This window comes from the organism of the source record quoted next, unplaced genomic scaffold (genome assembly GCF_019419815.1).
Source record: "Pyrus x bretschneideri cultivar Hongxiangsu unplaced genomic scaffold, Pyrus_bretschneideri_v1 Contig2, whole genome shotgun sequence".
Taxonomy (NCBI): domain Eukaryota; kingdom Viridiplantae; phylum Streptophyta; class Magnoliopsida; order Rosales; family Rosaceae; genus Pyrus; species Pyrus x bretschneideri.
In genome coordinates, this window is record NW_025999501.1 from 10,656,433 (window position 1) to 10,668,659 (window position 12,227).

Here is a 12,227-nt window from a genome sequence, read left to right on the forward strand (position 1 = left end):
TTTGTTTAATTTAATATTGCAAAGTATATACTATGATTAAATATCCTAGATGTTAACATTATTTGAAGGCCAAGGATTGGAACATTGCTTGAATTTGTTATAATACTTTCATGTATTTAATATAATTACCATATGATAATTAGATATAAAGCATATTAGAGTTGAATCACAAGGGCATGGAAGGGTGGCAGACACATTGGCCTATAACAAAGATGTGACTTTTCATCTGATTAATCTAATGTTTGTAGAAATCCACCCTTCGAAGGGTTTCGATTTTACTATTATGCAAAGCGTCATGTATGTAAGAATCACTAATATAACGTAACGATTGTTTGAACATGTGAACTACTGTTACATTATATGGTCTAAAAACTAATCCTTCTATCATATTAGAGCATCTCTAATGACAATTGAGTATGCAAATCCATTTTGATGAGCCACGTAAGCAAAACTAGCTTTGGTATATGCAATTGAGTTTACAAAGTTTAGCTACTCTCCCAAAGTAGGTAATGTTGACTACATTAACATCAGAAAATCAAGTTTCAGATGCCAAAACTAAAATGTAAAATTAAGTAGATATTATATATAAAATACAATATTAAAATATAATTCTGCCTACTTGGCTTGCCTAATCCATATGAGTGACAAACATTTTCATAACATAATTGAGAATGCAACCTATCAAGTCAACTTTTATAGTACAATTTCATCTACTTTAGTTGCGTATGAGGCCAATTGGCTATAGAAAAGGTAGATGCTTTTACTATTTGGATTTTTATTGTTGGAAAGTTCAGGAAGAAAGGGTTGGTAGCATCGCGATCACGTGATCAAATCAAATGTGACTGTCTGTTTAGCAGCTAGGTTTTTCTGAGGCGTAGACGCACGGGATTGAGACCCAATTTTCTATTTTTTTCCGAGTAGATCAAAACCACGTAGCTAGAGAGATTCGCATCCTCAAGTCAGCATGAATATCTATCATTGTTGTATTGATAGCTGCAGTGTTTCAGTTTTGCACCACGTAACAACAAACCCTCGCTCGGTGTTTTGATCTGAAATGGAGGAAGTGAGAGAGCCCCTTTCATCCCGAGTGCAAGAACAGCCTCCTAATCCAAAAGATGATGGAGTTCCTCCTCATCTAATCAGATATCTCTACTTTGGCCACTTTTTATCCAGATGGGGCACCAGGTTAATTTGCTACTTTTCATGTGTATTTTTTTTTAATTTTTGGTTTGAGTTTTTGCTTAAATTTATTGTGAACTTTCTTAATTACGTCAAATGATGCGTTGAAATTAATAACTTGTTTTTCTTACTTTGCTGCTGAAAGTTTTATGAAACTACATCAAGTGCTAGAAAGAATTAAAAAGAAAAGAGTAAATTAAATATCAGAAACTATTTTGAAGATTATGTAGAGAACTGATATGTAATTGTCTTTCTTACTATTCAAGGGGCGAAGCCACAAACTTATAGTTACAAAAGTATCCTAAAATGGTTCCTACTATCAAGCTAAATCAATTACAAAACAGGAAGAAATTATTTACAATATTGATAGAGTCAACATTCCTTTCTAAGCTCGATCTCCTTCAACACTCCCCCTCAAGTTGGAGTGTATATTTATGACACCCAACTTGCCAAGTAGCACTTCAAACTGTGTCGAGCTTAATGGCTTAGTGAACAAATCGGCCGGCTGATTTGCAGTTCGAATATGAGCTGCCCGAATCATCCCTTCTTGAATTTTCTCTCGCACCAGAGGGCAATCTATCTCTATGTGTTTGGTTCTCTCATGAAACACCGGATTCGATGCTATGTGTATAGCTGCCTGATTGTCACAAAACAAGGTTACAGGCTGTCTGTGATCAACTCCCAAATCGTTCAGAATGTTCTTCAACCATGTGACTTCGCAGCAAGTGGTAGCCATGGAACGATACTCGGCCTCCGCACTTGAACGAGATACCGTGGTTTGTTTCTTAGTCTTCCAAGAAACTGGAGATTGCCCAAGCAAAATGCAATATCCCGTGATTGATCTCCTTGTGTCCTTACAACGTGCCCAATCGGCATCACAGAATGCCCGCAATTGGAGTGACCCTGTAGATGATAGCAGGATACCTTGACCCGGCGTTTGCTTGATATACTTAAGCACTTTATGAGCTGCTTCCAGATGTGGTTGCCGTGGCTTATCCATGAATTGGCTTAGTACATGTACGGCATAAGTCAGGTCCGGCCTAGTTATGGTCAAATATATCAACCTCCCAACCATTCGTCTGTATGCCGAAGCATCATCTAATAACTTTCCATCAACCTGTGTGAGTGATAAGTTCTGTTCCATAGGGAACCGAGAAGGTTTGACACCTAAAAATCCAGCATCATCCAAAATTTCCAAGGCATACTTACGTTGTGACAAACTGATTCCATGCCGTGACCTGGCAACTTCGATGCCGAGAAAATATTTTAGCTGCCCCAAATCTTTAAGCTTGAATTGATTGGCCAAGAACAATTTCGTGTTCTCTATATCCTCTAAATTGTTTCCTGCTAGTATGACGTCATCAACATATACAAGCAATGCTAGAAAGTTACCTTGACGATTTCGGACGAACAGAGAATAGTCGGATCGTGACTGTTGGAATCCCGCGGCTTTGAGGGCAGTAGACAACTTGATAAACCATTGCCTAGATGCCTGTTTTAAGCCATACAATGACTTGTGCAATCGACAGACCCGAGTCTCCCCCTTTCGTCCGAAACCAGGAGGCAAAGACATGAACACCTCCTCATCAAGGTCGCCATTCAAAAACGCATTGTTCACATCCAGCTGGTGGAGATGCCAGCCACGCAGAGAAGCCACACTAAGGAGGACACGAACAGTCACTATTTTGGCAACGGGGGCAAAGGTTTCCCGGTAATCAACTCCTTCAACTTAACTGTAGCCCTTGGCCACTAAACGGGCCTTGTAGCGTTCGACCGTTCCATCAGCCTTCAATTTCACTTTATACACCCACTTACAGCCGATCGGGCGTTTATGAGGTGGCAACGGCACCAAGCTCCAAGTCCCATTAGCCTGTAGTGCAGCAATCTCAGATTTCATGGCAGCACGCCATTCTAGGAGCTGGACTGCCTGAGAAAAACTCGTAGGTTTTTTAAGAAGAGTAAGTTGGGCTATATATGTTTTGTGAAGGTGAGAGAGGCGATCATAAGTCAAAACCGAAGAAAGTGGATGAGCCGTACCTGAACGAGTGACCAAATTCGTGGATAACGCAGGGACGGTCCGTGATGGGAGGCTAGTCTCGAGTTGAAAGTCCTGCAAGTATGCAGGCGGCCGGATAGAGCGACCGCCGCGGCGCGGAGCGGGGGTAGTTGGTGTGGGCAACGGAGATGGGGAAGGGATGGGTGTCGGTGGAGAAAGATGTGGTATCGGGGAAGGAGCAGCTGCACGGGAGGGAGAGGTCAGATGGGTTTCGGAGAGGGTGAGGTCGGCATTGGGTGTGTGGAGTAAAGGGGGGTTAGGTGGGCCGGTGGGTGGGGTGGGCCCAGCAACAGGGGAAGGGAGATGGGCTGCAGAGAGGGAGTCCATGTCAAAATGGAAGAATGGGTCAATATTGGGTAAAGGGTGAGTATGTGAGGACGCAACGGATTGTGGAGGAAGGAGAAAAGGAAACACATTTTCAAAGAAACTCACATCACGAGAAACAAGTACCTTTTGTTGACTGAGATCAAAAACGCGATATCCTTTCTGACCATAAGGATATCCCAGAAAAACACACCGGGATGCTCGTGGATCAAATTTCGAACGATGTTGTGCATGGGTAGAAGTAAAACACAAGCAACCAAAAACACGTAAATGTGAATAACTGGGGGTTTTGTGAAACAACTTTTCATACGGAGTTTGTCCATCAAGAAGAGGAGTGGGTGTGCGATTTATAAGGTATGCAGATGTGAGAATGGCATCCCCCCAAAAACGATTTGGAAGCCCGGCCTGAATAAGCAAGGCACGTGCCATATTTAACAAGTGTCTATGTTTTCGTTCTGCAACCCCATTTTGTTGTGGTGTGTTGATACAACTAGTTTGATGCATGATGCCTTTATCGGCATAAAAACTTCCAAGTTTGAATTCAGGGCCATTGTCACTACGTATGATCTTAATTTTGGAATCAAATTGAGTGGCAATCATATTGATGAAATTAACTAGAAGAGTCCTAGCATCAGATTTGTGTTGCATAAGATAAATCCATGTGCATCTAGTGTAATCATCAACAATGGTAAGAAAGTATTTGGCACCTGAAATGGAAGCAACTTTATAACCACCCCAGATGTCAATGTGAATTAAATCAAAACTAGAATGACTAGTAATTGAACTTGAAGGAAAAGGAAGTTTTGTTTGTTTAGCCAAAGGACAAATTGCACACTTGTCGGTATCACAAGAAGCATGTTTAAAATTGGAAAAAGGGAATAATGGAAGAATTCTGGTGGATGGATGGCCAAGACGTTGGTGCCAAAGGACTGGTGTAGACTGCCGTGCCTGATTGCATGTTCCTTTCTTGGTTCTATCGAGATAGTAGAGGCCCTCCCGTTCAATTCCCGTCCCAATCATCATCCCCGAACGTAGGTCCTGTATGATACAAAATCGGTTCAGAAAAATAGTGATGCACGCTGAATTGGCTAACTTGCTAATTGAAACCAAATTCAATTTGAAATACGGGACACATAAAACGTTCTCAAGGATCAAATTGGGGGTCAAGGCAACTGTGCCAATATGGGTGACTTGTGCCACGGACCCATTTGGCAATTCCACCGTGTGATTAGTGACTGGCCTTGAGGTAGAAAACAGGTGGGGATCATAAATCATATGGTCCGTGCAGCCACTGTCTAAAATCCAAGTACTCTGTTTGCCATTAGAGTGGAGTGAAAAGGCTTTACCTGAAAGCGCTTCATGGGTTGTAGAATTACCAACATGATTAGCAGAGGAGGACTTGTTTTGCAGCACACTCAATATTTGTTTGCACTCTTCCGCGGTAAATGGAAACTGCATCTCCTTCCTTGCTGCTTGGTTCCCTTTGGAAATCACCGCACCAAACTCGGCCTCAGCTGCTGCCTTCTTCTTGCGACAATATTCGATTGTGTGACCCTTCCAGCCACAAAATGTGCATTTTAGATGTGCACGGCAATTCTTGGCAATATGGTTCGTTTTGTTGCACTTGTTGCATTTCAACTCACCATTTTCTCCTTCGGATGCACGACTCGAATTCTTCACAGCAAACACGGCCGCATCTGGTTGTGCCGGAGCTTTACCCGCTGTCACTTCTAATTGCTTCTCATGCCGCAGTACTAGGGAGTACGCTTTGTTCACTGTGGGTAGGGGATCTTGCAGCAAAGTGTTGCTGCGAACATTTGCATATGATTCATTGAGACCCATGAGGAACTTCATGGTCTTCTGCGTATCCAAATATGCAGCCACTTCTTTGATCGATCCGCAGGTGCATATCGGAAAGGTGCACAAAGCATCACGTGCATCCCATAGTCCTTTCAACTTCGTGAAGTAAGATCCCACGGTCATACTTCCCTGTACGCAATCATGAATCTCATTCTCAATATTGAACAGTTGAACCACGTTCACATGTGAGAATCTCTCCTGCAGGTCCAGCCACATCTGCCTAGCATTCGTGCAATTAATCACGCTACTGGCGATGTCTTTCGACATCGACCCTAGCAGCCAAGTCTGGACCAAATTACTGCACCGATTCCATTGCTGCCATTCGTTTGAATCCTTTCCACTCGGCTCCTCGATCGAACCGTCTACGAGTCCGATTTTGTTCTTGACCGTTAAGGCCATAGTCATGGATTGCTTCCATGTGCTGTAATTATCTTCAACCAAGGGCTGCAGCACAAGAATAGCACCGGGTTGGTCTGAATGATGAAGGTATAGTTGGTGATTGGGATTGTCCCATTTGGTTCCCGAAGCCGTGCCTGATGGTTTGTCTTCTGCCATGGAGGTCGGCTAGGGTTTTGTGTTTTGTTTAATGCCCAGATCAATGCTCTAGTACCATGTAGAGAACTGATATGTAATTGTCTTTCTTACTATTCAAGGGGCGAAGCCACAAACTTATAGTTACAAAAGTATCCTAAAATGGTTCCTACTATCAAGCTAAATCAATTACAAAACAGGAAGAAATTATTTACAATATTGATAGAGTCAACATTCCTTTCTAAGCTCGATCTCCTTCAACAGATTATGAACATGTTGATTAGTGACATCACTTGAAATCTCTAAAAAGGAACAAATGAGTGGGCAGGTTGGATTTTGATCAAACTTTAATTTCTATTGAAAATTGAATTTTCTTCTGTTTTCTGCAGGGTGTGGGAATTTTCTGTTGGTTTATACATGATAAGCATTTGGCCCGACTCCCTACTCTTTGCTGCTATCTATGGAGCGGTGGAATCGGCCTCCACGGCGCTTTTCGGACCCTTAGTTGGACACTGGGTGGATAGATTTACATATATAAAGGTATAGGCAAGCTTATATATGTGAATTGTTAGAGAAAAAGGGAGACAAAAAATTTTTTACATAATTATACACATCTTTCACTTCTGTGAACAGGTTCTCCGGCTTTGGTTGGTAACACAAAATCTCTGTTCTATTATTGCTGGAGGCACTGTGATGGCATTACTGGTCTACTCTGATTTAAACCGCACAAATTTTCATGCGTTCATCATGCTAGTAATATTAACCAACGTCGCAGGAGCTGTTGGAGTTACTTCTACTCTCGCCGGCACCATATTAGTTGAAAGAGACTGGTAAATTCTCAAATTAATTGCTCAGACTTTCATTAGAACGAGGCTGCTCTGAGATTAACAATCCAAATATTAAGCTACTAATTATGCGTTTTAAACTTGCAAATACACAAGAACACCTAGTATAGAAAGCAAGTACAAGATCATTCCCACAAGATTGCACTAATATGTATCTAGATTATGATTCCTAAGAGTTTAAATTAATTTGTTCACAAAAACTAACAAAGATGCACACAAGAGATTTAATAGAATGTATTGAAGATTATTTGAAACTGATAATAAACAAAATAGAATAAAACAAAAATAATCAAATGCAAACAGATTTGGAATATTTGAAACAATGAGAAGACGAGTTAGGGTTTCAGTATTCACTACTAACTACCTTCCTAAAGCAATGACATGCACAATGCTATAAAACAGATTGAGATATTCGTGTTTGTCAACCTAAAGGCATGATATTTGTTCTTTAAACTATATATTGATTATCCTAAGTAACGAATAAGGCATGGTTTCTACTCTAACTCTTTCCATTCTCAAAGCATTTATAATGTTATATGCTAAGTTGCATCTCGAGAAAGTATAATACAATTGAATTGACAAAAGACACAATGCCCAAAACACAGTATCTATTTCAGTTTTTCATGCTACTTAACTCCAAGAACTTGCAATAGTTCTTTTGTCGCTTGGCATAAGCACAAGACTCGATTATCTAAATTTATCTATGTAACAAACTCAATATAAGAAATAATTATGGTGATTAAACATAAAAAATACACGTAAAAAGTGAAATATAATCTGAAATTATCAATAAACATCATCAAATTCGTTTATAACAAAGCACAATCGAAAACTTAAAAAAAAAAACTTGACTAAGACATTTCTAATGATCAGATGGTGCGGCTGGCACTGAATTTTCTATTTTAATTATTGTTTTCCACGCTGCTGCTGCCTCCTCTGTTTGGTGGCTGCTCTCTTTTTTATTTCTTTTCTTTTTTCTATTGTTTTGCACGCTGCTCTGATCAGGGATAATATGTCCCCTTTCATTTGTAACAGTCAAAGGCCAAGAATAGCCTCCTTATCTTTTCTCACCTAATGAGTTTTAAAGTTTCGTTATATCGAAAAATAATGTTAGGAAAACTAATTTTAAGAACATTTTTTTCATCATCATAATTATAGTATATGATTATCTTACATCTGATTAATTCACACATGTCTTTTCACATAACTCTAATTAACTTTCATATTAAATGTTACTTTATAAATTTTGAAAAAAAAAATTAACCAAGATTAAGTAAAATGACACGTGTTAATTTTTAAACCAAATTGCAAACTAAATTATGTGGCACTAATAAGAAAAAGCACATTAATCGACATTTAATCCAATCATCTATAACCACATCATTTGTTTGCAAATTTGGTTTAAAAAATTTGCTCTCTAGCATTACCCTATATAAAACAAGCATTCTCATTTGTTTTCTTCCAGACTTTTGGCTCCTCCCAACTGTAAATAGAAATGTTAACCCTCTAATATGCCCAGTGGTAGAAAACTTTGAATTCGCATGCAGCCCGACTTTCATATACTAAAACTGCCACAACGTCCTCTTCAAAAATGATATTCACTACCATAAATTCTATAGAAAATAGACGTTCGTAGCTTTACAAGCTTGTATGGCTCATCTCCTGGTTCTTTCCGAGTTGGTACAACTTATTCCGCGAACTCCGTTGATTTGCACAGATAGTGCTAACTGCGTAGGATTGTAAAAGCTTTTTTAGTCTCCATACTTTCTTTTTAGCTCATTTTCACTCTTTGCTTGTTACAACCTACAAAACACAAATAGAATGTAAAACATATATAAAAGAGTAAAGCAAAGGTGTAAACAATGAGAATTAGTATGAATACAATGACGAATTTATGCGCACAACACGCTTATGTTAAAAGTGCACTTATTAGAAACATGCTGAAATATTTGTTAAAAATTCAAGTGAGTTTTGAAAATAAATAAAAAATTACTTGAAAGTGCTTCTTGATGAAGCACTTGACAAGTGGTTCTGTAAAAGCGCTTCTATTTGTTTGACAAATACAGTCATAAACGTTTTTAGCTTGAAAACACACCTTTAGCCCTTGCAAAATAAGATCCCAAACAGGCCATGTTTAACTTTTAATAGAAGTAAGTTCTAGGATGAGATTTTTTTGGTAGTCCTTGTTTATCCTTAGCCCAGATTTGTTGTGCATATCATATATCAACTGCTCTTTCTGCAGGGTGGTGGTGATATCGGAAAACCATTCTAATCCAGAAATACTGACAAAAATGAACTCGGTCCTTCGGCGTATCGATCTCTTCTGCAAGCTATGTGCTCCTGTGCTAACTGGCTTCATTATCAGCTTTGTGTCCCTAAAGGCTTCTGCTTTAACTTTAGCACTCTGGAACGCTACAACTATCTGGTTGGAATACTGGCTTTTCATGTCTGTATACAACGGGATTCCGGCTCTAGGCGAAAGCAGCCAACGGAAGATATCAATGCCTTCAAGAAGTGATGTGTCTACTGATGGTCAGGAGACAAGCAGCTTGCTTTCTCATGATAAAAACGATTTGGAACCGGCCGAGGTAAGCTGGATTAAGAGAGTAACTGAAATGATCTCAAGGATCCCTTATGTGGCTGCATGGAGAGTGTATTTGCAGCAAGATGTTGTGCTCCCTGGTGTTGCTCTGTCTCTGTTATTTTTTACTGTGCTTAGGTAAAAACCCTACCGATACTAATTTCCTTTTATCTTAACTTTCGTTTCGTGGCTTTGGCTATACACACAAATAGAACTGGTTGCAAACTTTTAATCAAAAATAGAACCAGAAGGATACTAAACGGACAATAAACCGTATATAAACTATGGTTTAGGCCATGTTTGATATGTCGGACATGATTAGACGAGATAAACGACTTGATTTCAAGTGCAGTCTTGGAAGAATATATGATGTTATCTTCTAATTTGTAGGATTAAGACGGACTCTTCGTATAAAGATTGATGTTTAAACTAGTTCCTAGGAATCCCACCATTTTTTAGGGGATTAGTAGGGATACAGTTTAGACATAAACCTGTTCCAAATAGTCCTTAATCTTTGAAGTTAGAAAATAACATCCATATTCTTTTTTGGTTGCACTTGAAATTTAGTCATTTAGTTCGTCTAAACTTTTTGATTAAAAACTTAAAACCGGTTCTATTCGTGCATATATTTTATTCTAACGTTGTGATTTGTGAGTAAGTCTCTTACCAATTGAATCTCTTATTCCAGCTTTGGGACATTGATGACAGCTACACTTGAATGGGAAGGCATACCTGCATATGTCATTGGGATAGCACGTGGAATCAGTGCTGCAATTGGAATTGCTGCAACAATTGTGTACCCTATAGTGCAATCTCATATTCTAAAACTCAGAACCGGACTTTGGTCCATCTGGTCTCAGGTAAAAACTTTGGCGCTCCTTTGATGGATCGGTCTGAACTGGACAATTTCAGTTAAATTTGACTAGACCGGACTTATTTTCGAGTGGTCACAATTTCAGATTCTAATCTTTTTTCATATTTATTTCTTAATGCAGTGGACCTTCCTCCTACTGTGTGTTGCTTCAATTTGGATATCTAATAGCAACTTATCAGCATATATGCTGATGGCAGGAGTGGCTGCTTCTAGGCTTGGATTGTGGATGTTTGATTTAGCGGTAATCCAACAAATGCAGGTAAAGTAAAACAATATTAATTTAAACTAAACTAATAATCTTATAGGTTTTTTTATGATTTGTGATGAAAGTGTTTTCAGCATTTCTTTGATGCCTTGACATTTAGATGTATCCATATGTTGGACAGGATCAAGTTCCTGAATCGGATCGATGTGTAGTGGGAGGTGTTCAAAACTCCCTTCAGTCAATTATGGATCTGATGGGTTATGTCATGGGAATAATCGTCTCTAATCCACAGGTAATCATATTTTACTTTATGGCTTGATGATTCTAGGTAGGGTGCAACTCAGGTAAGGTCAACCCAAATCCAACAAAGGTCACATAACCCTACTCGGCTTTTAACCTGTCAGAAATTGAAAAGTAAGTTCAAACTCAAATTGTGAAGTATGAATTAGAGTTAGGTTGACCTTACAAACTACCTAACCCACAAAGTACTACAGAAAAAAACATAACGTTCAATCGGTAGTATGTCATTTTTTTTCTACTCTCTTCTCACGTGATCGTGTCAGGTGACAAGAGCGATATACACAACATAATAGTAATAGGCACAAGAAAATATACGATCAGCTGCATCGAAGTTTCTCTTGAGTTGCATCCCTAGTTCGATTGACCCAAACATCATTCGTATATTAGTCAAGCTATAGAGTATAGGCCAAAAGCCTAATGGTCAACTTCTTCTAGTTTTGAACAGCTTCCATTTTTGTTTTGCACCTAAAGACTAAAATAGTTTGGTGACTTTGTGTGACACTAATTTTTTATATTTCTCACTTCAGAAACTTTTTAAGTTTCTAAAATATTTAATTAAGTTATTAATGAAACCCATTTGGGTGTTTGTTTAACTGCATTGTTATTTTTCAGGATTTTTGGAAGTTGACTTTACTGTCTTTTGGTGTGGTGACATTGGCTGCATTGCTCTATACTCTGCACCTCTACCGCATCAGAAAGCACCTCATTCACTTTGAGAAGTTGTATGCCTTTTTTAAATGTTTCACAACATCATCACAATCTGCAATTGCGTAGTTGGGTCTCCAATTTGCTCCTATTGTCCATACAAAACTTTTGAAGTTGGGCCTCCATCACGCATGTATATAGGAATTGGTCATTAATATTACGGTTTAGTTATTTTTCTCTGTTGTAAGAGCGAGGCATCAAGTTCAACTCATATATTGAGATCTAATTATGATGGGCCCATTGTGTAAGTAAGCTCAAATTCCTTTTCCCCAAGTATTGTTGTATTAAATAAAAAAAGAAATTATCTTGAAAAAAATTTTGCTGCTGCTAAAATTAGAAATGTGTAGAAAGTCAAATATCAATTGAATCTGGTATTTTTTTGTGGATGCTTTTTAGGAGTAATGATGAGTATTTCTTATTTGTGGAGAGACTTTATCTTGTAGTGAAATATTTCTTTATTTGTTGTAAAATCGAAGGTATGTGTGCAGTGGAATACAGTAAATAAGACACAATATTTATGAAGTTTGGCAAGTGTGCCTACATCCTCAGGGTTGCAGTAGTACTTTCTTAGTATTTCTTATTTGTGGAGAGATTTTATCTTGTAGCGAAATATTTCTTTATTTGTTGTAAAATTGACAGTATGTGAGCAGTGGAATAAAGTAAATAAGATACAATATTTACAAGGTTCGGTAAGTGTGCCTACGTCCTCGAGGCAGCAGTAGTACTTTTTTTCATTATCTGAAATAATAGGAGTACAAAATAACTCT

General features: G+C 38.5%; 1 protein-coding gene across 1 annotated transcript; it reads left to right on the forward strand.

Annotated features, from left to right (window-relative positions):
* Nucleotides 1-838: 838 nt before the first annotated feature.
* LOC125476900 (solute carrier family 40 member 2-like) lies at nt 839-11,776 on the forward strand. The gene is made up of 8 exons (XM_048583521.1): nt 839-1,185; nt 6,340-6,490; nt 6,584-6,780; nt 9,038-9,514; nt 10,065-10,236; nt 10,372-10,509; nt 10,637-10,747; nt 11,368-11,776. The coding sequence occupies exons 1-8, from the start codon at nt 1,055-1,057 to the stop codon at nt 11,527-11,529; spliced, it is 1,539 nt and encodes a 512-aa protein (XP_048439478.1). The 5' UTR covers nt 839-1,054; the 3' UTR covers nt 11,530-11,776.
* Nucleotides 11,777-12,227: the final 451 nt, after the last annotated feature.

Coding starts and splice junctions, on each gene's coding strand:
- LOC125476900 (XM_048583521.1), top strand. CDS start 1,055: ATGGAGGAAGTGAGAGAGCCCCTTTCATCCCGAGTGCAAGAACAGCCT. Junction 10,237..10,371: donor TTTGGTCCATCTGGTCTCAG/GTAAAAACTTTG, acceptor TTCTTAATGCAG/TGGACCTTCCTCCTACTGTG. Junction 10,510..10,636: donor CGGTAATCCAACAAATGCAG/GTAAAGTAAAAC, acceptor TATGTTGGACAG/GATCAAGTTCCTGAATCGGA.